The 26,975-nt window shown below is 36.1% G+C and overlaps 1 protein-coding gene across 1 annotated transcript in view; it reads left to right on the top strand.

The window, feature by feature from the left end:
- AQR (aquarius intron-binding spliceosomal factor) overlaps positions 1-25,659 on the top strand; it is a 115,508-nt gene extending 89,849 nt beyond the window's left edge. Inside the window, exons 29-35 of the mRNA XM_037742364.1 lie at positions 298-485; positions 1,164-1,335; positions 4,695-4,865; positions 8,096-8,181; positions 12,950-13,124; positions 15,881-15,994; positions 20,755-25,659. Of these exons, the coding sequence (XP_037598292.1) occupies positions 298-485; positions 1,164-1,335; positions 4,695-4,865; positions 8,096-8,181; positions 12,950-13,124; positions 15,881-15,994; positions 20,755-21,087 (1,239 nt within the window). The 3' untranslated portion in view covers positions 21,088-25,659. The remainder of the gene's footprint in view (positions 1-297; positions 486-1,163; positions 1,336-4,694; positions 4,866-8,095; positions 8,182-12,949; positions 13,125-15,880; positions 15,995-20,754) is intronic.
- Positions 25,660-26,975: the final 1,316 nt, after the last annotated feature.

The following is a 26,975-nucleotide window of genomic DNA, read 5'->3' on the forward strand; positions in this document are numbered from 1 at the left end:
AATGCTGACCTAAGCCTTCCAGACCTCTTTGGATTACCCTACCTATTAAAATAGGGTAATTCCATGCTTGCCTTCTAAATCCCTCCATTCTCCCTCACCCACTGTCACCCAAGAGCAATGATATCCATAATTGGTTCACAAATTGTTCTATAAATTTGCCAGACTCCTCTTTGTGGAGCTGGTAAAGATTGGTAATTTGTAAGATAAGGAAGCCTTTTGGTCAAGAGTCAGTCTCTTGGGTAATATATTGGGGACTATAGGATAATATTTTGCCATTTCTTTATTTTTTATTTCTAGAATCCTCAGGATGGATTTAGCCGACTGAAACGATGGATTATGATTGGTGATCATCACCAGTTACCTCCAGTTATTAAGAACATGGCCTTTCAAAAGTACTCAAACATGGAGCAGTCTCTCTTCACTCGCTTTGTCCGCGTTGGAGTTCCGACTGTGGACCTTGATGCTCAAGGGAGAGCCAGAGCAAGGTAAAGGAAAGGGAAAAAAAAAATCATTTCTACTTAGGGACATTTGTTCCATGATCCAACCATTTGTGAATAGCTTTTGAATAGACTGTTAGCATTCCCAGCTATCCAGGAACTTGACTATCCATAAATCCCAAAGGACTTTTGTCGACTTCTGCAGGAGATATGAATGGGCCAAATAATTTATTTTCTTCATTTCATTCATTAAGATTAACTTTAGTAACTTATAATCTAAAGGCTTCTTTTCATCGTCCCTTCCCCTTTCTTCATGTCCCCAAAAGATATGCAGTTAATATAATTTTGAAATCTAAAGATAAAAGTGAATAAGAGGAGAACACACCAATTCTTACTTTATAAAAGATGCAAGCCCTGTCTCAGAGTTACCCCCAATTGTCCTCAACTTTTAGTCTTCCTTGATTTTTTAATTTGAGGAATAAAGATAGCATTTACCTCAGAGAGTGTAATAAAACTATCGTTTTTGTAGTATCTTCAATCTTCTGACCCTTGGTTACCTAAAGTAGGGAAGCTAAGGTTGGAAAAGCATTATTGTTTAAAAGATGAACGGAAATGGCTAACATGAAAATTTAAAAGAAGCGCAGAAACAGACAAACTTTATGTATATTAAACGAGATTTTATACTGCTAATGTTTTCTGTTTGTGGGGGGATTTGTCTTTGGAAAGCTTGTGCAACCTCTACAACTGGCGATACAAGAATCTGGGGAACTTACCCCATGTGCAGCTCTTGCCAGAGTTTAGTACAGCAAATGCTGGCTTACTGTATGACTTCCAGCTTATTAATGTTGAAGATTTTCAAGGAGTGGGAGAATCTGAACCTAATCCTTACTTCTATCAGGTAAGAAAAAAGATGAAGCTTTTAAATTTATTTTGCATTTGCTGGCTGACATATGCATAAATCAATGATGCTTAACCATTTGGCCATTGAGAAAAGGAAAGTTGGAATGCCACCTTACACACAGCATACGAAAAATCAATTTCAGATTGATTAAAAATACATGGACTAAAGAAACTATAAACAAACAGGAAACTGCTAGAAGAAAATATTGATGAATATATAGTGTTGGAGTGAGAAAGGTCTTCCTAAGCTTGTTACAAAAGCAGAAATCATAAAAATGCTGATGGGAGAAAAAATTTATTTTCAATGTTTAATAAACAAGTTGAATTCTGAATATTCATATAGAACTCATCAATTACTTTTTTAAAAAATCAAGACTAATTGAAAAATGTGAATATGCAATTTATATTTTATAACAAGTATTAATCACATTTTTACCTCTTTAATAATGCTCAGTGTTAAGGTAGGTTTGGGGAAATTTTATTCTCATACAATGCTAGCAGGAAAATAATTTGGTGGATAAATTGTCACTGTATATTAAAAGCAATGTTCTTACTTCTAGGAATTTATCCTTAAAAAATAATTGGGCCGGTTTGCAGACTTGTATGTTTAATTTTCATCACTGCATATTATTTTAGAAATAAGAAACACCTATATCTGTCAGTAGGGATTAATTGCACTATTATCTATTCCCTATAAAAGAAAAACTAGATAGCCACTAAGAATGATAACATTATAAGTGTTTACTAACAGAAAGAATGTTCATGCTATATTATGTGGAGATAAATTGCAAAGTATATCTATAGTATCTCACATTATTTTATTTTTTATTTCATTTTACTTATTTTTTTTGAGATGGAGTCTTGCTCTGTTGCCAGGCTGGAGTGCAATGGCATGATCTTGGCTCACCGCAACCTCTGCCTCCCGGGTTCAAGTGATTCTCCTGCCTCAGCCTCCCAGGTAGCTGGGACTACAGGCTTGAGCCACCATGCTGTGCTAATTTTTCTATTTTTAGTAGAGGCAGGGTTTCACCATGTTGGCCAGGATGGTCTTGATCTCTTGACCTCATGATCCACCTGCTTCGGCCTCCCAAAGTGCTGGAATTATAGGTGTGAGCCACCGCACCTGGCAGTGTCTCATTTTATTTTAAAATAGAAATATGTGCAGATAATCCATACAAAATAATCTGGCAGTATATACATCAAAATATGGTATTTGGTTGATAGCATTTGGAGTTGTTTTTCTTTTTTTTCTCTCTCTCTTTACAGCAAAATATCCAATATCGGTTGTTACCTAAATTAGAGATTATGAGTTATTCATGAACAAGCATCATATATCATCAGCTTAAATGTATATGTATACATATAACTCATGCAGATCTTATTTTCCCTCCAAATATTTGGTTATATTAAATCAAGTTACTATTATTTGTGTACTTTTTGCCTGAGAACAGATGTGACCTTTAAATGATAACTTTAAAAATATTAGAAAACAACAGTAGTCAACTGATGTTTTCATTACATAATGGTTTTTGGGATTTCTCCTTTGAGTTAGTTTCATTGCCTGAGTTATTCTGTAGTATTGATTGAAACATTTTTATCCAGATTGGTTATCTATTTTTCTTATTCATTAAGCCTAACTCTGGGTGAGTTTTTAGTGTTTCGAGAAATATATTTTCAGATGATGATTTGCCACTATTTTTTTTTTTTTTGAGACAAGAGTCTCAGTTTGTCACCATGCTGGAGTGCAGTGGCACAATCTCAGCTCACGGCAACCTCCGTCTCCCGGGTTCAAGTAGTTCTCCTGCCTCAGCCTCCCGAGTAGCTGGGACTACAGGTGCACGCCACCACGCCCAGCTAATTTTTGGATTTGCCACTATTAAATATATTTCTGAAGAGTTAAACACATTATCCCCTAAAATAAGAATACTATGTATTTAAGTGCTAACATCTGAAGAATTCGTGTCTGAGAGGGAAAGACTAGGTAGATAAATGAATAAAAGTCACTAATTTGAAGGGGACTCAACTTATTTGGAGTGAGTTCTAAAATATTTGGTCACAATACAGTTCATGTTGTTTTATTGTTAATGCTTCATGTCTAACCTTTGGGCAAAGTACCAAATTGGGCAATGTTAAATAATTAGAAAACTTAAATGAAAGATGTAAGTAACTCAGGCTGTGTGTCAGAAAGAACCATAATATAAATGATATTTTGATAAGTCTTCCAGTAATTTTTCTGTTGCCTTTGCATAAAATGCAGCGTCCTTTTTTTTTTTTTTTTTTTTTTTTTTTTGGTGCTTTTATTCTTATTTTACTTTCTTCTTTCATCCAGTACTTTGGATTTAGTCTCTACTGAACTGGACCAAACAGCTTTATGTATTATTCTTCACCTTTAAGTTGAATAAGCCTTAGTTTTAAGTGCCTTCCTAGTCTCTAATTTAATGGTAAACCAGACTGACCAATTTGAGGTAACATCCTCATCCCACCTAAAGTGATCTAGTAGAAGTGACAACCATCATTAAGAGAACAGAAACAAAGCACACAAAAAACATTGTGCAAAATTGTTTTTTGTATGCTTTGTTTCTGTTCTCTGAGTGACAGTTGTGCAAAAGGAAAAGAATTGTGCAAAAACTGAGTCAACTATAATACTGTTAGGTGTATATGCTATTAAACTGGGTATCGTATTGGCTTCTTAGTTACTCTATTCCTTTATAGTTTTGTGTCTGTATGTAACTATAGTTGCAACACATTGTATAAAATTTTTTTTTTTTTTTTTTTTTGAGATGAGGTCTCACTTTGTCACCAGGCTAGATTGCAGAGGTGTAATTGCAGCTCGCTGCAACCTCCACCTCCTGGACTCAAGTGATCCCCCCATCTCAGCCTCCTGAGTAGCTGAGACTACAGGCATGGACTACCACGCCCAGCTCATTTTTGTATTTTTAGTACATGTTGTCTAGACTGGTCTCGAACTCCTGGACTCAAGTGATCTGTCTGCCTTGGCCTCCCAAAGTGCTGGGATCACAAATGTGAGCTACTATGCCTGGCCAGAATATTATTGATCTATATTGTGATTGTTGTGGTCTTAGGAATATTAAGCCTTTAAGTTGGCAAATTTTATTTTATGGTTGTTCCATGTATTGCAAATATATTGCAAATGTGAAAGTTTTCATCTATCAGTGTTAATGTAGCATAAGATTATCCCTCAGTTTTATGAAAGATATTCACTTATCCAAGTTACTGAGTCTTCACTTCTTGCGGTATACAAAATGAACAAATTGTGCTTATCTAGGCGAGATATTTTCTCTGTAAAATTGAAACAAAAGCAAATAAATGCACAATCTGATTATGTTTGCATTACAGAATCTTGGAGAGGCAGAATATGTAGTAGCACTTTTTATGTACATGTGTTTACTTGGTTACCCTGCTGACAGAATCAGTATTCTAACAACATACAATGGCCAAAAGCATCTTATTCGAGACATCATCAATAGACGATGTGGAAACAATCCATTGATTGGAAGACCAAACAAGGTACTTTTATAATTATAATGTGTTCTCTTATTCATCATTTTGGCAAGATAGAAAGGTTTATATTGTTCTACTTTGTCTCTTTGCGATCTCTTTTTAAGATATTTGAGAAAATGAAATAATGGGAACCATAAATAATTCTCTGACAGTCCTATCTGTCAGTCTTGCTGGTTTGCTGTGACCATCTATCTCAGTTACAGCACACAAGATATTTACTGATGGTAACAGAAATAAATGTTTCTGAAACTTTTTGTTCATAAAATGATATATAACAAAGTTACATAATAATTTGTTTACTGTTACTAGGAATATGTTTGCTTTGCTTTGCAGAGGTATAATTTAAACTGCTTTATATTGTATGTAGGGGAGGTTGTCTCGGGAATAAGGGAAGATGGTAAAATGTATTCAGACCTTGGGATTTTAAAAAATATTTTTTATGTTTTTATACAATGAAAAGTGATGCATAATAACAAATAAAGTGATGTTTGTTTTATTAATGATGGGTTGAAAAAATTAGAAAATAACATAAAGATTATACTAATGATAAAGTTAGGACTTTGGTTGTGAACACGGCTATGTAAAGCTCACCTTTTCTGGAAATTATGCAAAAGTAACAGGAAAATGGGAGAAAGAGGGGACAAACTCTTATTTTTATAGACTGTCTGGACAGTAGCAGAAGAAAAGAGGGCCTTTTGTTATGAAAACCATCCAGCCTTCAGAAAACAGCCTTGCTCACCCCATCTTAACATCTCGCACATAGCTAATCTAAGAAACTTACTTATTCAGTGACAGATAGTATGAAGGGAACTAGCACAAGCTCAATTTATAGGAAAAAAAATGAAGAGCAGCAAAACATGGATAGGATACATGCTCCAGAAAACATGTTGGCCTGGAAAAGATGACATTTTCAAATACACATTTTGCTGTAAATTGGAAAATACCTAATAAAGTAACCATTTCTTTGAGGAAAAGCTATAAAGCAGAGAAATGTAAGAACTCAGAAAGAAATGAAATGTAAGCTGGAAGAAAGTAAAATCAGAGGAATGAAAACAAAATCAAAAGGAATACAGGGAAGAATAGACACTGCAGAATACTTGATAAGGAATAGAGTGAAACTGAGAAACTAATAATTTTGCAATTTTAGAAATAGAAGGACCTCAATATTTGAGACCTTTTATGGAAAATCTTACTCAAATAATAAGAAAAGTTACTGTCTCTCATAACAAGATGGAAATAGGGTTGGTTCCAAGGTTGGGTTACAGGGTAGCTCAATGATGTTATTCTGCCCTGCCAATGTCAGTATGTGAGCCCAGTTCTCCACATGATCAGGTTGGCAACAGAATTTGCAGGTAATATCCACACATAATAACAAGGGACTTATATCCAGAATATATGAACTCCTGTAAAAGCTATTATGAAATAAGGCTGCCCAATACAAAATGGGCAAATGACTTGAACAGATATTTCACACAGGAAGACCTACAGGTAGCCAATATGATGTGAAAAAGTGCTTACCATCATTAGTTGTCAAAGAAGTAGAAATTAAAACTACAATGATATACCACTGCCTACTCAAAAGAATGAGTAAAATGATAAAGATTGACATTATGTCAAGTGTTGGCAAGCATGTAGAACAACTGAAACTCTAGAACCAGAACATTGCTAATGTGTAAAGTAGGATAGCAATTTTGGAAAAGTTAGATCGTTTCTTGCAAAGTATGCACTTTTACTATACAGCTCAGCAATTTCCCTCCTGCATCTTTATTCAAGAGCAATGAAAACATGTCCACAAAAATATTTGTACATGAATATTTATTGCAACTTTATGCAAAATAGCTTCAAAGTAGAAACAGGCCAAATTTTCTTGAACAGGTGAATGAATAAACAAACTGTTGTATATTCATTCAGTGGAGGAATACTCAAAAAGGTATGAATTTCTTGTGTACACACAAGAATTATCTCAAAAACATGAATGAATATATCTCAGAAACATTATGCTGATTGAAAGAAGACACAAAAGAGTATATCCTTTTGATGCTATTTTTATGTAATTCTAGAACTGGCAAAAAATAATCTATAGTGACAGAAGGTAGATCAGTGATTGCCTGGGGCTGGGGGATGCAGATTTGACCAAAATGGGGCCTGAGGTGATGGACATTTTTATTGTGGTGGTGGTCACATGGGAAAATGTGTTGTCAAAATTCATCAAATTGTACACTTGAACACATTTTATTGTGTATAAACTATGCCTCCATGTAGTTGACTTAAAAAATGTTTTGTAAACTTCCTAAAGATAAAGAGACCATAAATTGCAGTTTCTGCAGGGTAAGCAATAAAATTTTTGTTGAATTGATGAAAAGATAAACGCCTGAGTTGCCAGTATTAGTGACCGAAACCTTTCTGAACTTCCCTATTTGTACATACACTTTTTCTTATGTTTTTTCTTTCTTTCTTTCTTTCTTTCTTTCTTTCTTTCTTTCTTTCTTTCTTTCTTTCTTTCTTTCTTTCTTAAGAAACGGGGTCTCATTCTGTTACACAGACTGGAGTGTAGTGTCACAATCTCAGCTCACTGCAACTTCCATCTCCTGGGCTCAAGCAATCCTCCCAACTCAGCCTTCTGAGTAGCTGAACTATAGTCACACACCACTGTACGCGGCTCATTTTTGTATAATTTGTAGATGGGGTTTCACCATGTTGCCCAGACTGGTATTTAACTCCTGGGCTCCAGTGATCTGCCCACCTTGGCCTCCTATGTACATATATTTTCAAAATGAACAGAAAGTACTATGAGGATTATTTATTTTTTTTTCTTTGATAGAGGAATGCTGTAGACATGTACTGGTGTTATGTTAAGTAATAAGCATGCTAAGTTACATTGCTGAGCATCAAACTGGAATACCAGTTAATAAGCTAGACATTGTCCCGGCTCTCATGAAGTTTGCAGTCTAATGGGGGAAGATTGTTAATTCCAAAACTAGTTATTTAGTTATCAGCAAAAGTAAAGACACATGCCGTAAGTATGAGTAACGTAAGGATGTAGTTTAATCTGGTTAGTATGGTTTATTTAATAATGTTGCTTAACTTGTTCTTGGAATTCCAAGCCTATGATTATGTTTCTTTTGGGATTTATTATTTTAAGGGTAAGATGTTTGTTTCTAGCACATTATTTAAATGATCTCTATAGTCTTTTGGCTTTTGAAAATGCACCATATTTTCCATTTTTTTATTTTTAGGTGACAACTGTTGATAGATTTCAAGGTCAACAGAATGATTATATTCTTCTTTCTCTGGTACGAACCAGGGCAGTGGGTCATCTGAGGTATGTAGGAAAAAACTTTCATAATAGTTATCAAACTTTTCTATCTACTTTAATTTTGAAATTCTGTGGCTAAGTGTTCTAAATATTTTTAAAGTTCAAACTATAGTTACTATGACAACTTTTGCTGCTTTTGGTTGGAATGTAACATCAGATTCCTTGTAGTAACCATTGTCATTGCTGCTGAATTTTTGTGTTCTTCAATGTTTTAGTAATTTTAAGCTTTACTCTTTAGTAACACTCAGAGATAGCATTTTATCATAAAATCTTAATGTGTCCTGTATCTGTTAGAAACTTAATATCAGAAATTATAGGAGATAAAGAAGTAAAAAGTTGTAAGAATAAATTTTCATTGTATAATACGGTTTCTCATTTTTTCTCATACACAGTCTTTCAGCTTCAGTGTTAGAGGACAAAGGAGCCGTTTGTTCTCCCTGGATTAGGAATTGTCAAAACAAAAAATAATCTATTTTTATCATTTATTGTGATGTATATATGTGCTAGAGATTTATGGAAATAATATCTTCTTATTACAAAGCCTCCATTTAGTTTTATATAAAGCTTCATCTCCTATGACTTACTAACACAACTAAGGAGACTTTATTATTTTATTGGATAGACTAAAAAGAAAATTCTCAATGCTCTTGTAATGTTGTCATTAAGATCTATTTGGAGCTTAACCCAGTGACCAGGTTCATGAGATTGATAACTTTTATGAAAGAGTAATTAAAGATGTAATGTTTTAAGAAATTGTTTCACATTCTAAAATAGTTTGCTTTTGTGTATTGTCAAGCAAATATTTAGAGATTTAACTTTTCTAAAAAACAATTCCTTCTTCTCCTTGAGATTTATAACTGCCATCTCAATGGGCTATCACTATGGTTTACCTAATTAACATCTCAAAAACTTACAATATGAATATATGAATTCCCCTCCCTACCTTTTTTCTTAACTCTGGTACTTGGTCTTCAAATTCCAGTGACTTTAGTCCTATGCTGTTCTTTGCCTAATTTTTCTGTAACTTAGGAAAAAAGAAAGGTTTTGATAATAAAATGCTTATAAATGAAGGCTTAAAATAAAACCTGATTTCAGTATTGTCTTGCATATCAAAATTTTCTAGCAAAAATACCTATATTCCAATTAGTTACATATATTTGTTTTTGCCAAAATTTTCTTTTTAAACTCCGACTTCTTAATCAGGGATAGTATGGGTGATGGTTGTGCATAGAGGGGATATGTCAATTTCACTATTATTTATGATTCCAGTTACCCAGGTAGCTTAGCCGAGGGATCTTAGCTAGAATTTTATCAAACTTTTAATAAAAATTTCTGACTTGTAGAAAGCTAATCTTTCATATCCTTCCTTTTATATATAGGTAAGAAACTGTTTCTGTTTCAGGATAACAGGAAAGCTACTTCCTGCCATGTTTTATTTTTTAATAACTTTATTGAGATGTAATTTGCATACCATACAATTTATCTACTTAAAGTGTGCAATTCAATGATTTTTTTTTTGTATATTAACAGTTATGCAGTTATCTCCACAATCAATTTTAGAACATTTTCATCACTCTAGCAAGAAACCCTGTACTTAGCAATCATTTCCCTCCCCTTTCCCCTAAAACCTTGGCAACCACTAATTTACTTCTTATCTCTGTAGATTTGCCTATTTTGGACACTTCATATAAATGGAATCATATAATATGTGGTCTTTTGTTACTGGCTTCTTTCACTTAACATATGTTCAAGGTTCATTGTTGTAGGATGTATCCGTACTTCTTTCCTTTTCATTGCTGAATAGTATTCCATTGTCTGGCTATGTCACATTTTATTTATCCATTCATCAGTTGGACATTGCATTGTTTCCACTTTGTGGCTATTGGAATGAATAATGCTGCTATGAATATGCATATACAATTTTTATGTGAACACTTGTTTTTCTTTCACTTGGGTATAGACCTAAGAGTAGGATTTCTGGGTCATATGGTAACTGTATTTAGCATATTAGGGAACTGTTAGACTGTTTTTCAAGTACCTGCTTTATTTCTTTTGCTCACACCTTTTTTCAGCCAGGATGGACTAATTGGGTGATTGGGTTGGAGCCAGTTGCAGTTCCAGAGGCCTGTTTTAGGACAATGTGGAGCTATTTAGAAGCCAGAGTAGTGGGACAGTTCTGGTCCCTTTTCCAGCATTCATTGTTCTTGTACTGAACTGATTTGGACAGCCTAGCTACCAACAGAAATGTGTGTAACCTGTTCTGAGCCAAGTAATGAGGCTGCAGCTTTCCTCTGTTGTTTCCTCATAGGGGTTCTATCAGAGTGTTGGCATTGTTGTTTAACAGTGCTTTTTCTCTCCAGCCGTTTTCTGGGGACTAAGAAAGACGTTAGTAGTCAATACTGCCCTGCTTTCAAGACGTAACTCCAAGGAACTCTGCCTACTCATGTTACCATCCTTTGTTTTTTTTGCCTGGTAGTTTGTTGTGTTCATAGTGTTTGGTCATTCATTTAACAAACATTTTCATATCCATCTACTGTCTGTCAGTGGGCTAGATTCTTAATATATGGTAATAGATGTAACATTCATGATCTCTGCCCTTGTGGCATTTAGGGTCTAGTGGCAGATTCATTAATATACCTTTGAAAGATACCTACGTTTGAATCTGCAGAAAATTTTTAGTTCAAATCTCTTCATGTAGAACGGAGATCACACTTACAAAAGCCACTTTATTGCACTATAGCACTGAAGACTGGGGAGTTGTTTTCTCAGAAGAACCAAACAGGGGTCATTGCAGCAGTGCTGTTTCAGTGCTCTGTCTAGAGACAGGGGCTTCTGATGTGAGGGGGATCACAGTGGTTACTATGAAAATAACAGTTTATCACCTGCTTCCATCACTAGCCCTTTTTCGCCCTAACAACATTAAATTTCACCATAATTTTCTTGATAATATGTCTGTGAGAACTTACGCTAAGTTTTCTAGCAGTATCCTTTCAGTTACCAGTGTTGGAACCACCCAACTGTAGTATGAACCCTTGGGGTTCTCAGGAAATGTGGCAAAAATAATAATTTGGCTTACAGTAACCTAGAAAATAATATTTCCTTTATGAATCCAGTGTGTCACAAATGTGGAGATTCCTCAAAGTTCCCGTAAAGGAGTATTTCTTTTTCTTCTACCTAAATGAACATGTATTAATTTTGTTTGTTGCTGGGGGAAGGGTACCTATCCCCACTCTGTCCCCTCACACACATACATATAACACAAGAATATAAGTAATAGCATATGCTGGTGTCACACTGTACCTCCTAATAAAGGAAACTAGATTATTTTAAGACCATAGATTAGTCTGTAAAACACCATAGAAAGTGAGGCCGAATTAGGCGGGGCACAGTGGCTCACGTCTGTAATCCTGGCACTTTGGGAGGCCGAGGTGGGCTGATCACCTGAGGTCTTGCGTTCAAGACCAACCTGGCCAACATGGCAAAATCCTGTCTCTACTAAAAATACAAAAAAAATTAGATGGGCATGGTGGCAGCTGTCTGTAATTTCAGTGGCTTGGGAGGCTGAGGCAAGAGAATCACTTGAACCTGTAAGTCGTAGGTTGCAGTGAGCCAAGATCATGCCCCTGCACTCCAGCCTGGGTGACAAGAGTGGGACTCTGTCTCAAAAACAAAAAGAAAATGCGGCTGAATTACAGATACTCCCCAAATATCTTGGATTACACACAAAAAAGTTATTAGATAAATGTTCCAATTCCTGGTTCTCTCTGTCTCTCTGAATATTACAGAGAGTAATCTATTTCACTCTTTCATACTTTATTTCAGAGATTGGAGGTGATTCTCTCAGGCTATATTATTATTTATGAAAGTCTTCTCTTGTGCACAGTACTCAAAAATTTAAATAGCCATCTGAAAACATCCCAAGTAAAAAACTATCCTCTGCAGTTGAAACCAAAATGATCTTTTCTCACTAAGACACATTTTATCTAACGTAGAAGTGAAATTACATTAGCCCTCTTTTATACATTTATTTGATTCGAACCTATTGTAAGGAAACTTAGGTTCTTTAAAAAAAAAAAAGAGATTAAAGAAAAATGACATTGTTTGTCAGATAGCCATTTTACATGTATAGTTTGATCATTCAGTTTAACTGTTTTCACTGTTTATATGAACATTGAGTACCTATTATAGGCCAGGCATTGCATCTAAATACTAGAATAAATACATTGATAAGACATGTTATAGGCTAACTGTCCTTTATCTGAAGTTTCAGATTTTGAGTCTTCACATTAGGGATGCTAACTTGTATACTATATTTCCATATGTACTCATTATTGTAAATAAGAATAAAACAGTGTGATAAGAGTTATCTAGGAAGTAAAATTTTACCTTGATGGAGCCTGGGATTTTGGTAGGTGAAGTGGAAGAAGAACTAGTTAAGATTGACTCAGTGACAGTGATATAGTAAACCGGTAACTGACAATTGAACTATACTGTAATACTAATATATTACTTAGACCTTTTAAGTAAGTGCATTGCTTATTTTGTGATCATCCCCCCAAAAATAACAATAAGAGGTTAGTAATGAAGCCTTAACTTTTACTTGGTTTATTAGTCACGTAACATTGATTAACTTCTATTAAATTTTTAAGAAGCTTAACTTTTTATTGCCATGGCTTAACAGGACTATCTCGTGAAATATGTGAAAAAAAAAAAAAAAGCTGCATAAATGTTAATAATCTTGAAGTGTGCTAATTATTTTGTTTATTTCCCAAAGGGATGTCCGTCGCTTGGTAGTGGCCATGTCTAGAGCCAGACTTGGACTTTATATCTTTGCCAGAGTATCCCTCTTCCAAAACTGTTTTGAACTGACTCCAGCTTTCAGTCAGCTCACGGCTCGCCCCCTTCATTTGCATATAATTCCAACAGAACCTTTCCCAACCACTAGAAAGGTAGGACTCCTTTCTTCATGTTATAGAACAGCATTCCTCAGAGGGGGAAATTGGGATTTTCTTGTAGGTGACCACATTAGCTTGGAGCATTATTATACATAATTCACTTACTGGTTTAGAGGATGTTGCACTGAGGAACCGAGTAGATTTTCTATGTAAAAATAGTATCAGCAGGGCTCAGTGGCTCATGCCTGTAATACCAGCACTTTGGGAGGTCGAGGTAAGAGGATTGCGTGAGCCCAGGAGTTTGAGACCAGCCTAGACAACATAGTGAGATCTCATCTCTATTAAAAAAATAAATAAATAAATATTAAAAATAATAATTCAGCTAACATTTATTTATCTACCTGTATTAGGCAGTTCGTTCTTTACATACATTGCCTCATTTTCATCTCAGTAACAACAGCCTGTTACGTTATTAGATTATTTTATTAATCCCATTTTACAAATGCAGAAACTTAGGGTGAGAGAAGTTAAATAGTTTGGCCATGCATCTAGCATAGAGGATCCAAGATCTGAAAAGCTAGGAGGTCTTTTTGAATAACATCCCCCAGAGTTCATGTTATTTATCATTATACTATACTGTTTGTCTTCAGCTTTGTAAGGAGAACTTAACTACTTATTGAAAATAGAGCAATAAATAGTTGAGTTCTTAAGAAGCTTACATTCTGGGGAAATGAGGGAGGAGGGAGCACATATATTTAATGAAAAGATAGAGAAGTACTACTCTCTCCTATCCCCTCTTCTTTCTCCCCTTTTTCTAGCACATTTCCTCCAGAGTTAACTAGTCTCTTTAGTTTCTCATTGATACTTATATTCCTTTCCTTTAAAGGAGAAGATATATATTTATTTTTATATCATTGTCTTTCTTGCGCAAAGGTTATTATACTATAGACTTTTGGGCTTTGCTTTTTTATTTAATGAATTGTCCTAGGGGATCCATTGGATTTTAAGTAACATTATTTTAGATGTTCACAGTATGCATCTTCCCACCACCTCTCTAAAAAACAATTAAATCTGTGTGTTTATTAATAATAAGTACTTTTTTTAAAATCTGCATTTTTATTTTTAAAGAAATGCTGCTGTGGAGAAGTAGCAGGAAAATGGTGGAGAGAGATCATGGGTGGGAGGGTCACATAAAGCCTCAAGTGTCAGGCTCAAGTCTAGACACAATCCTCCCTTTATGTCTGAGTTTCTCAATCTTTTGTGCGCTATTGAACAGGCGAATTCCTGACGAGAGGTCTGGGACAGAGCCTAGGTGTCATGATGTGTAACAAGCCCTCCAGGTGATTTCTATGTAAGGGCTACATGTCACACCTGAAGAAATCCGGAGTGTAGGTCAGACAATATCACTGAACAGAAGACTTGAAAACCCATGCTTTAGGTAACACTCATAAGTTCAAGGCCCTGGGGAGGTTAGGGCTGAGAACATCCCCCCATCTTCTGCTCAAGAGATAGTGAGGGGCAGGGAGTGCTGCATCTTGAGGAAAGGCAGCTCTTGGCAAGACTCCAGATATTAAAGCAAGCAAACAAAAAGTTTTCCATGTTTTGAAGAGAGCATTTCCTAGTCAAAATAGCATGGCAGTATTTGTACATACGAGTTTTGACCACTGCAGAAAGTGACCATTAATCAAAAGAATACCTGCTTAGATGAAGTGCTACCATCCTGCTTACTTCTGAGAAATGCTGTTTAATTTACTAAATTATTTCTAGCTTGATGCTCCTTAAATAATTTGTGACTTTAAAATTAAACCCTCTTTTTGGGTGTATGTTTTTTACCTTAATGGTTTTCTAAATTGTTCCTGCCATAAGAAAGGATAAGACTTTCTAAACATTTTATTAGTAACTATAAATAGGACAGTTGTTAATCTCTGTTTTAGGGTGGTTTAAAAAGAAGTGCAAATTTTGTATTTTATTGATTGGCTTTACAACCTTACCTACACTAATAGAGCAGTGTTTCTTAGATTGTTGTAGGAAGCTATAAAAGAATCAGCTCATTCCACCCAGACCTTCTGAATCTGAATCTATAGGGTCTAGAGCCTCTGTACCTGCAATTAAACAGTCTACCCCAGAATGGTTCTAATAAACACCAAAATTTTAAAAAGAACATTTGAATATTCACCCTCATGACTCATAGTCTGTATGTTCAGTAAAAGTAAATATTAACTTCTTATTTTTTAGAAAAATATAAGTAGGACGAAGAGTGTTAATTTTTTTTTTTCTGAATTATCTTGTGAACTGTCTTTGGAGCATACACGGTATTAGAAACTGCTGCTTTACACCATGTTGATTTTCCTCTCTATTCAAATAATTACTTTCTCTTACTAATTCTTTTATATTGATTGTAGACTAAAACCCATACTTCATTTACCAACCCAAGATTGTATTAAAAGCTAGTGACTCTTAGCTTTTCTAGTCTCTGATTTTTCTAAATTTCAATGGAATCATTATTCTTCATGAAGTTTACTTTTTTTTTTTAGTTTAATAATCTTTTTTTAATGGGAGTCACATGGCCGGTGGGCAGAGTGCACTGACCTGGGCCCCTTTTTTATTAATTCTATTTAAAAATCTATTTTTTAAAACATTCATGAAGTCTTTATTGGACTCTTCACACTTGCGTTTTATGTCATCTTACTCTTAGGTCTTCCAGACCCTAATAGTGCTTTTTCATAAGATTAAAAAATGGGCTTATGTTGAAGGGTTGCCTTCTTGGGTTGTTTGACCAGAAATTTAACATTCTTTTTTCCTTCTCACAGAATGGGGAGAGACCATCTCATGAAGTACAAATAATAAAAAATATGCCCCAGATGGCAAACTTTGTATACAACATGTACATGCATTTGATACAGACTACACATCATTATCATCAGGTGAGTTTCTCAAAACTGACTTTTATTTTTCTTGCTGTAGAAATGATTTCCTTTTTATCAGAATAAATCTTTAAAGTACCTAATTCCTTGTGGGAAATGAACTAAAGTAGGCTGTTATTATTTATATGACATTTGTATTTTTTAAAGCATCTTTATATAGGTAGAAATCATACATATGTTAAAGTTCACAAACTTAAAATGTACAGTTTTTTATGTTCTGGCATAGGTATTTACTTGTGGAGCCATTAGCACAGTCAAGATAAAAAACATATCCATTATCCCCAAGAGTTTTGCTTTGTGCTTGTTTGTAATCCCTCCTTTTTGTCTTTCACTAGTCCCCTTTTTACCTTCCCAGGCAGCCAAGGATCTGCTTTCTGTCATGATAGGTTTCTTTCCATTTTCTGGATATTTATATAAATGGAATCATACAGTATTTTTTTTAACTTTGTCTGCTATTGTTATACAAGCCTTTGCACTTAATCTTGGGTAGATACCTAAGAGTGCAATGTCTGAAAGTTAAGGATGTGTTTAACTTTCTAAGAAACTGCCAACCTGTTTTTCAAAGTGGTGTACCACTTTACACTCCCACCAGCAGTTTGAGAGTTCTAGTTGCTATACATCCTCATCCTTACTTGATATGGTAGGTCTGTTTTAAATTTTGGCAGTTCTAATATATATACAGTGGTCTCAGTGTGGTTTTAATTTTCATTTCCCTAAGGACTAATGATGTTGAGCAACTTTTCATATGGACATTTGCCATCTGTATATCTTTAGGGATGTGTCTGCTCTGGTTTCTTGCTCATTTTTTTTTTTTTATTTGGTTGTATGTTTTATTAAGTTTCAAGAGGTTTTTTTTAATTTTTAATTTTTTAAATTTTTTTATTGAGATGGTGTCTTGCTTTGTCGCCAGGCTGGAGTGCAGTGGCGTGATCTCAGCTCACTGCGATCTTCACCTCCCAAATTCAAGCAATTCTCCTGCCTCAGCCTCTAAGTAGCTGGGATTACAGGAGTATGCCACCACACCCAAATAATTTTTGCATTTTTAGTAGAGGCGGGGTTTCACCACATGGGCAAGGATGGTCTCAATCTCCTGACCTTGTGATCCGCCCACCTTGGCCTCCCAAAGTGCTGGGATTACAGGCATGAGCCACTGTACCTCGCCTCAAGAGGTTTTTATTTATTCTGGTTACAAGTCCTTTATCAGATATGTATTTTACAAATATTTTCTCCCACTCTGGCTTATTTATTTTGTAAGTATCTTAGCAAAAGTTTTAAATTTTGATAAAGTTCAGTATATCAAATTGTTCTTTGATGATTCATGCTTTTTATGTCCTAAAAATACTCAGCCTAACTCAGAGTTAAAAGGTTTTTTCTAGAAGTTGTATGGTTTTAGGTTGGATACTTAGGTAGGATACATTTTGAGTTAATTTTTTATGTGATACAGGTAGGATTGAGTTTTATTCATTTGCCTGTGGATATCCAGTTGTTTCAGCACCATTTCCCTAATCAGTTATTGTTTTCTTTGTTGAATTGCTTGTTATCTTAGTCAAAATATCAACTGACCATATATGCGAGAGTCTAATTCTGAGCTTTCTATTCTATTCCCTTGTTTTGTGTATCTGTCCCTTTGCCATGACCATACTACCTTGCTTACGGTAGCTTTACAGTCAATCTGGAAATTCGATAACATAAGTCCTTTAGCTTTGTTCTTCTTTTTCGAAATTGTTGTAGCTATCCTAGTTCCTTCACTTTTCTATATATATTTTAGAATCAGCAGGTCAGTTTCTACCCGCAAAAAGCATGCTATGGTTTTTAAAAGCATATTTTGAAGGGTAGGATTGTTTAGGATCCATTTAGGACAATTAACATCTTCACAATATTGAGTCTTCCTTTCCATGAATAAGATCTCTCATTTATTTAGATCATCATTGAATTCTCATCATGATTTTGTAGTTTTCAGCATACAAACCTTACACATATTTTGTTAACATTTTGCTCAGTAGTTTTCTTTCTTTTCTTTTTTTTTTTTTTTTTTTTTTTTTTTTTTTTTTTTTTTTNCATGGTAGTTTTTTTTTTTATTGTACTCTAGGTTCTGGGGAACATGTGCAGATCATGCAGGGTTGTTGCACAGGTACATACATGGCAGGGTGATTTGCTGCCTCCATCTCCCCATCATCTATATCTGGCATTTCTCCCCACGTTATCCTTCCCCACCCCATGATGTTCCTACCTTACCCCCCGCCACTAACTGACCCCAGTGTGTGATGCTCCCCTCCCTGTGTGCACATGTTCTCATTGTTCAACACCTCCCTATAAGTGAGAGTGTGTGGTATTTGATTTCTGTTCTTGTGTCAGTTTGCTAAGAATGATAGTTTCCAGCTTCATCCATGTCCCTACAAAGGACATGAACCCATCGTTTTTTATGGCTGCGTAGTATTCCATGGTATATATGTGCCACATTTTCTTTGTCCAGTCTATCATTGATGGGCATTTGGGTTGGTTCCAAGTCTTTGCTATTGTAAACAGTGCTGTGATGAATATAACATGTGCATGTGTCTTTATAATAGAACGATTTATAATCCTTTGGGCATATACCCAGTAATAGGATTGCTGAGTCAAATAGAATTTCTATTTCTAGATCCTTGAGGAATCGCCACACTGTCTTCTATAATAGTTGAACTAATTTACACTCCCACCAACAGTGTAAAAGTGCTTCTGTTTCTCCACAACCTCTCCAGCATCTGTTGTCTCCAGATTTTTTAATGATCACCATTCTAACTAGCATGAGATGATATCTCAATGTGGTTTCGATTTGCATTTCTCTAATGACCAGTGATGATGAGCATTTTTTCATATGTTTGTTGGTCTCATATATGTTTTCTTTTGAAAAGTGTCTTTTCATATCCTTCGCCCACTTTTGAATGGGTTTGTTTGTTTGTCTGTTTCTTGTAAATCTGTTTTAGTTCTTTGTAGATTCTGGATACCCTTTGTCAGATGGGTAGCTTGCAGAAATTTTTTCCCATTCTGTCAGTTGCCGGTTCACTCTGATTGTTTCTTTTGCTGTGCAGAAGCTCTGAAGTTTAATTAGATCCCATTTGTCTATTTTGGCTTTTGTTGCCATTGCTTTTAGTGTTATGTCATGAAGTTCTTGCCTATGCCTATGTCCTGAATGGTTCTGCCTAGGTTTTCTTCCAGGCTTTTTATGGTGTTAGGTCTTACGTTTACGTCTATAATCCATCTAGAGTTAATTTTAGTGTAAGGTGTCAGGAAGGGGTCCAGTTTCTGCTTTCTGCACATTGCCAGCCAGTTTTCTGAACACCATTTATTAAACGGAATCCTTTCCCCATGGCTTGTTTTTTTTTAGGTTTGTCAAAGATCAGATGGTTGTAGATGAGTGGCATTACTTCCAAGGCCTCTGTTCTGTTCCATTGGTCTATGTCTCTGTTTTGGTACCAGTACCAGTGCATGGTACTTTTTAAAAATTTTCAAGGCCAGGCATGGTGTCTCACACCTGTAATCTCAGCACTTTGCAAGACCAAGGCAGGTGGATCACCTGCTGGTAGTATATGTCTGTAATCCCAGCTACTTGGCAGGCCAAGGCAGGAAAATTGCATGAACCCAGGAGACAGAGGTTGCAGTGAGCCAAGATTGCATCACTGTACTCCAACCTGGGCGACACAGCAAGACTCTGTCAGTTAATAGTCAGTCAGTCAGTCAGTCAATTCAGTTTCCATCACTGTAAGCAGAGTCCCTGATGAGAAAATCACTAGACTGCCATGGGGCAAAGGGCAGGCTAAGCACATAGAGTTGCTTTAGTTTTCGGGTTGAATGGGACAGAAACCTTGTTCCTTGCTGCTCCCTCCTCCCATGGCATTGTCTCAAGGCTGGGCTCCTCTTTACCTCCCGCAGGGCTCTTTTTTTTTTTTTTTTTTTTTTAGCTCTTCTACCTTTGGAGGTCTGATAGAAAGGAAGGAGCTAAGTGGTAAGCAGGGAGGTAGAAGGAAAACTAGGGGGACCTAGTGTCATAAAAGCCTTGAGAACAAAGTGCTTCCAGGAAGAAATGGTAACTAAAGTCAAACACTGCTGAGTGGTCTGGAAAGATGAGGACAGAGACTTGACTGGACTTGGGCAAGATGTGGGTCNTTTGGAGACAGAATCTTGCTGTGTTGTCCAGGCTGGAGGACAGTGGTGCACTCTTTACTCAGTGTAACCTTCACCTCTCAGGTTCAAGCGATTCTCCTGCCTCAGCCTTCTGAGTAGCTGGGATTACAGGTGCCCGCCACCACACTCAGCTAAATTTTGTATTTTTAGTAGAGACAGAGTTTCATCATGTTGGCCAGGCTGGTCTCGAACTTCTGATCCACCTGCATCAGCCTCTCAAAGTGTGGGGATTACCAGCATGAGCCACTGCACCCGGCTCACAGGGCTCTTTAATCAAAGTTGACTCTTGAGTTGGTTTTATAAATCAGTCCTAATCAGTCACTGTTTTTTGCAGAAATGTTTACGGCAAAGTCTGTTGCTTAAAAATGTAATAGCTTTTCATGGTTGTTATTCTCTCTGAAGATTTTATATGTATTTTGATCATCAATACAGGACATCTTTGTAGGCGTATTCCTAGACCATTGTCATCAGAGGTGCTACATCTGTGGTATAAAATGGCCAGCACTGTTTCGGAGAACTCTAGAATAATAATGTGAGAGGTTAGCTTTATAAACTGTTTTTCATATTGGTGTTGTCTTTTTTTTTTTTTTTTTAATTAGACCTTATTGCAACTACCACCTGCTATGGTAGAAGAAGGTGAGGAAGTTCAAAATCAGGAAACAGAATTCGAAACAGAAGAGGCCATGACTGTTCAAGCTGACATCATACCCAGTCCGACAGACACCAGCTGCAGTCAAGAAACTCCAGCCTTTCAAACTGACACCACTTCTAATCAGACTGAGACCACCCCCAGTGAGACAGGAGCCAGTTCCAATCCAAAAGCTGTCTCTGCTTTATCTGAGACTCCCACTACTGTGGCAGGAGCTGTACCTGCACCGGCAGAGGCTAACATGCCTCAGGATGCTACATCTGCCTCAGCAGAGACCAAGTAGCCAAACTGTAGCCCTTCTAAAGAAGGACATGTCATTCAAAAAGTCTGAGTAAAGTTATTTTTTGTATTTTACATTTGCTTCTGCCATTTTACTGTCACTAATTAATGTTCAGTATATTTGTTTACTGATTTTGGTGTATTGAATATATATTTGTTTACTGATTTTGGTGTATTGAATATATTTTTTTAAATTATATGTGTACTAACAATTCTAGTTTCATTGTCAATCAGAAGAGCAAATAACCATTCCTTTGATGTTTTGATCACTAAGTGAATATATTTGTAATCATATCTACATTAAAATAATTTTCTATAGAATATATAATATATACTTGACATTTTTAGTGAAATTCTCTAAAGAAGAGGACAGAATACACTGAACTTAACCATGAATACCCTTAAGTGTCCAAATTGGGAAGGAACTTGTTTCTTTTGTTATATTATCAAATGCTTAAATCCTGTTTTCTTTTTTCTTACCTTCGTTGTCTTTATGTAAAGATATTAATAGCAGTAAGGTATAGGTTTCTCCAGTCTATCAGAGTGGTTACATGCATTTTCTTCTCTCGAATCTTAGGATGCCTTAGAATTACCCAAGATGTCTGTTTATTCTTGAGACACACCTCAGACCAAAAGAGTCAGAATCTCAGGATTAGAGCCCAAGAATCTATATTCTAGGAGGTTCCCCACACCACCAATTGTTTGGGTTGCTGGCAGTGTGGCATCAGCCAAGGGTGGTGAGGTTGAGCCAAGATTTGTCATCAGCTAAATAGGAAGACTCTGCCAAATCAATCTGGGCAAGAAGCAGGATCCTGAGTCTGGGCAATGAGAGTCAGAGAACTTAACTCCTGTGTGCAGGGTAGAATTCTCCCATGGCAGAGATTCTGAGTTTTTCTGCTTTATTTTTCTTAGGATAACCAGCCACAAGGAGACCTTTAGGTAAAATGTGGTTCTAATATGGGAAGGCAGAGGTACCTAGGACATCGCTGCTCAAGTGTGATTTGTGAACCAACAGCATCAACGTCGTACTGAAGTTTATTATTTATAGAAAAGCAGAAGTTTGGGCTCTGCCCCAAACCTATTAAATCTAAATCTGCATTGCAACAAAGTTCCCAGGTAATTCATATGTACTTTGTTGTTTGAGAAGCACTGTACTAAGATTACTGTGTAGTCTTCACATGAATGAGGCTATAATGGTAGAATTACCAGTGAATGTGGCTAATGTTTTCTGACAAGAGACCTCTGCTTATAAGGTCCCTGGGCATGGTGCCCAGAACTGAGAAAAAAAAAAATGGTTTTGTGACTGTGTAGAGGGGAAGATCGCCCACTAGTTCTCTCTTTCCCATTTTGATCATCTGCTAGAGTATCTAAAGGGGAGCATTTCCCCAAAATATCCCCTCTAGTGCATCTACCTGTGGGCCTGGCCATGTCCAAGAAATCTTTGAAGAAACAAGCAAGAATTGTACGCTACTATTGAAATCCTTCTGGTCCTGACATTTTGAAGGAATGATTGCTTCATAAGGAAATTAAACCCAGAAAGTCAAGTCAGTTATATTTTTGAGTAACTAGTATTTGCTCAACTGTACCAGGTTGTGGTGAATATGGTCCAGACTCTCATTTTACGATGTGTCCTACTGTATCAGGCCACGTGTGTCAATGTCAGTTGAGGAGGGGAAGATGAAAGTGATGAGATAATGAGAGGAGTCAAATACAAGGATGTGATACTAGGAAACCCAGGTCTATTTGTTATCAGAGTAAGGATCCAACCAGATAGCCTGTTACATAATTTCTCTGATAAAAGATTTTGAAAGCAGGTGCTGGGGGCATAATAGCACTCATAGAATTATTTTCATTTGTAAATATATGGTATCAGGCCAAGCAAGGGAAAGAAGCTTTAACTGTGTTACCGTCTTTCCTGGAAAAGACAAATTTTTCTCTCTACCCTTAGGGCATATAAGATATGATACCTGCAACCAAAATAAGTGGACTGTTAAGCTGCTCTCTTCTTAACTATTTTCTAAGCACTGTATATCAATCACTCTTGCCTAGCTGAGTGATCATACTTTTTCCTTTGCTGCTTGATTTTTCTGTCACACTGAAAAGCAAATTTAGGTAGAAGATGGGTAAGTCCTTTGCCCTTGTCAAAAGAATTAAAAAGGGGTGAGGCGGTGGGATTTGTGTTCTTTTAAACTGTTTATTCATTGGAAAGGCAAGTGAGTTGCAGTTGACTGTAGAATCTTGGAAGTTTTGAAGGAATTTAAGAGCTCTACTTACTTTAAACAATGAGGAAACAACCAGAGAGACTTAAGCACGGTGGCAACTGTGGAAGACTGGGGTAGAAGCCAAGTCTACAGTCCTACGGCAGCGCTTTATTTTTTTCAATCAAGCACACGTGAGGGATTGCTTAATAAATTCAGGAGTTTTCTATATAATTTGAGATTACTACAGATACAGGTATTCTAGCTATTTGACTATTTTATATTAGTGTTCCCATTGCTCTTCATCCTATTTTTCATATCTAAATATGTCATGATTTTAGAATCTCTTTTTAAAGAAAACCAAAAAGATGCATGCCATAAAGAATTATCATGAAATGAAGCAATTCAAGTATTTAGAATTTCTTTCTTCTTTTTTTTCCCCCCAAAATGCTGAGTTAAGACAGTTTATTGCCAACAGTTGAGAATAAATAGCTCTGTTGATTAGGCAAATGAATGAGAAGCTCTAAACATTATCAAGACTCCTGAAGTTGGTGTAATAAAAATTGAGATGTTTTGCTAGATGCTGAGAGAAAAGGCACAAATGGGCCATTTGTGCTCCTGTAAACAAATGAAATTTTGTAATGATCAGTAGACAGCATGATATTGTAAAACAGACTTTGGACTCATCCAGACCTGGCTGAGAATTTTACCTAATTTGCTTATCAGCATTTGGTTTGACCTTAGACAAATTTTACAACCTCCCTAAGCCCATTTTATCTATAAATATCAGGGAAAGGATCTGTTTGGATTTGGGGAGGGGAGTTGTTCTAGATACTTAGAAAATACCAGTTTCTCTTTCTGTTTTCTTCAAAGCTTTGTTGGCAATGTAGGATATTGCCAACTAATCCTTTGACTTGAGTCCTTAGCCATGCCCCAATCCAGGGAGCATGAAATATGATCAAGAAGGGGACACCTAGTGGCAGTTGACCTTTGAGGATCTGTCTAGGATCAGGTCTGCTGATTTGGAACCCCTGAATCAATACATCATAACATCGAGGATGATCTCTGCCAAAATTAAAATTCTGGCAGAACAGTATAAGCAGAAGGAAGACACTGGGTCTTTCTGAAATATGGAGCTGATAACTTCTATCAATTCTGAATTCTCTACTGTCCCACCCCCAAATCATCTATATTGTTGCATGTACTTAGCTTTGTGCCTTGAATTGCTGTTTCCTTTTTCTATTGCACTCAGATGGTATTTTTAGAGATGTTTCTTCAATCAAAACAAGATAAAAAAAAAAAATAGTGACCCTTTTGCATAAACCAGAAGAGCAGTGCCTTGCTTCCTTTGAGAAATGCTTGGCAGTTAGCCTGTGTAATTATTTAGCAATCATGTTAATAGATGTTTAAGAATAATGGAACTGGAGCTGTACTGAGCCAAGGATGGAAATGAAGACATGTGAGACTATTTTTTCTTCATCTACTGATACTCTTCAGTTACAAGGATTTAATTTAAAAGGGTTTTAATTAAATGGGATCCAGAAGCTTTGGATGCTCTAGTTTTTCTTCTTAGAGACAAACCCCAACTCCGTTTCCTGGAGCTTGACTCAGCATGCAGCATGGTTCTCCTGACTGACAGTGTGCCAGCTTTATTCACGTATCTCTCTACCTTTTGGCTAACATTTATTTCAGGGGCTGGCTGACATTTTGAGCTTACGTACAAAGATGGCCGATACCATTTTTTTTCAACATATATTACAGAAAATACTACTCTTGAAAAATACTCTAAGAAATATGTTGTATGGTCAGATAAGTTTGGGAAACACAATGAATTATTGTTTCCTCTTTGCAGAATCACAGGGTACTGTGAGCTAATTAATGGCTCTCAGATGTCCCACTGGAAAGAATCATGTTTAGCTTTGTTTAACCTAGCACTTCCCAAACTTGCTACAGTAGAAAGCTTTTTAAAAATAAGATACTTTAGGTAGCTATTTCCTTAGAACACAGTTTGGGAACCAGTATCTTTACATCGGTCAGAACTGTGACTCTCCCTTTAAAAATAAGCCCAAATACATTTATTTTCTTACCAGGTAACCAGAGGCTGAAGTAACACAGCTGAAGAGGAAACCAGAAGTGAAGTGATTTGTACAAAATGTTATAGTGTAATTTATTGAGTGTCATGTGGTATTAATAGCAACATCCTGAAAATGCAAATGAATAAAAGTTTGGTCAATGTACCATGACATTCCTTCATGTGAGCCTCCTAGGAAAAGGTCACTGAGCATTCTCTGTTTACATTTTAATTTTAGACTCCAGAATTTCACACTAAGTTTTTCTTCTCATTTCTTATGCAGTAAAAGAAGAGTTCATATTTCCAATGTGTCTTGCTTTTTGTTCTTTAATTTTTGTTTCCTTAAAAAGTTTAAATTCCAAAAAGAGAAAAGAATTACTTAGCATAAGTAGAGGTGGTCTGGAAATAATAAAAGAAAATTAAGGCAAATGTAAAACATAAAGACAGTTTCTTCTCTTAAGAATGTTTAACACACAAGGACCCCAGAAATTACCTTGCATGAAACATATTGAATTCTTTCTAGATTTCCAGAAATGACTGTCCCCACAATCCTCTTCCCCTCCTCTCTTTATTATGCCTATCTCTGTGTTGTAATCTAAGTTCAGGAACCTCAAAGGTATCTGCTTCTCTTTGAAAGATGCCTGTTGTAACATAAAAAGCTCTTTTGAGAAGCTGAATTTGTTGACATTTAAAAAAAAAAAGTTCTGGATGGGAAGTGAACCTTTTCTACTTTAGTTCACTGGTTCATTTGGGCCATTTTTGATTGGTTGGTTGGTTAGTTTTTTCCTTCTGGTTTGTAGTTCGGTTGTCCATGAAGTGAACTAAAAGTGATTACTGTGTTACTGTACTTTGATTTCATTTTTGCTTCCAGTGCTAGTTCTAATTTCAGACTGCCACGAGAATAGGAGGGGAATAAGGGCAAACCTCGTTAATTTCTATTACCATTTTGTTGATTGACTACTTTTCACAGAAGTGAATTGAGTTTAATAAAAATGTTGAAGATGTTTATGAAACTAATATTTATATATTAATAGGCTATTGGATGCCAACTCTGTGCCAGGCAGCAATGCCAAAAGCAACTCTAGTACTTTATAGGTGAGAACATCAAGGCATTGGGTGATTTGCCTAGGACACCACAGTTAATTGAACTGAGACTAGAACCATCATATGACGTTTAGGCAAATTCCTTACCATGCTGCTCTTTAAACTTCTTTGCTTGAGACAAATTAAAGAAGGAAACAACACCATTTGTGCATGAGTAAGACAAGCCTACTAAAGAATTTCTCTATGGTCAATATACCAGAGAGACTAGGTTGCCAAAATCAGGATAGGAAATACAAGGTCTCTAAAAAGAATGTCCCAGTGTTTACAATATTTAATCTTACAGGTGAAAGACAAATTAGTATTTGTTTTGGAATGAGAAACACATAATAGGAAGGGACTCTAGTAGGTGATACTGTATGCCTAAAAATGCTAATTATCCTAAAGCTGTTTTACATTTAAGCAGAAGGAAAACATGTTAAGTTATAATAGTTTTAAAAGTGTGATTGGCCGGGCGTGGTGGCCCACGCCTGTAATCTCAGCACTTTGGGAGGCCAAGGAGGGTGGATCACAAGGTTAGGA

The sequence above is a fragment of the Cebus imitator genome, unplaced genomic scaffold (genome assembly GCF_001604975.1).
Source record: "Cebus imitator isolate Cc_AM_T3 unplaced genomic scaffold, Cebus_imitator-1.0 Scaffold119, whole genome shotgun sequence".
Lineage (NCBI taxonomy): Eukaryota > Metazoa > Chordata > Mammalia > Primates > Cebidae > Cebus > Cebus imitator.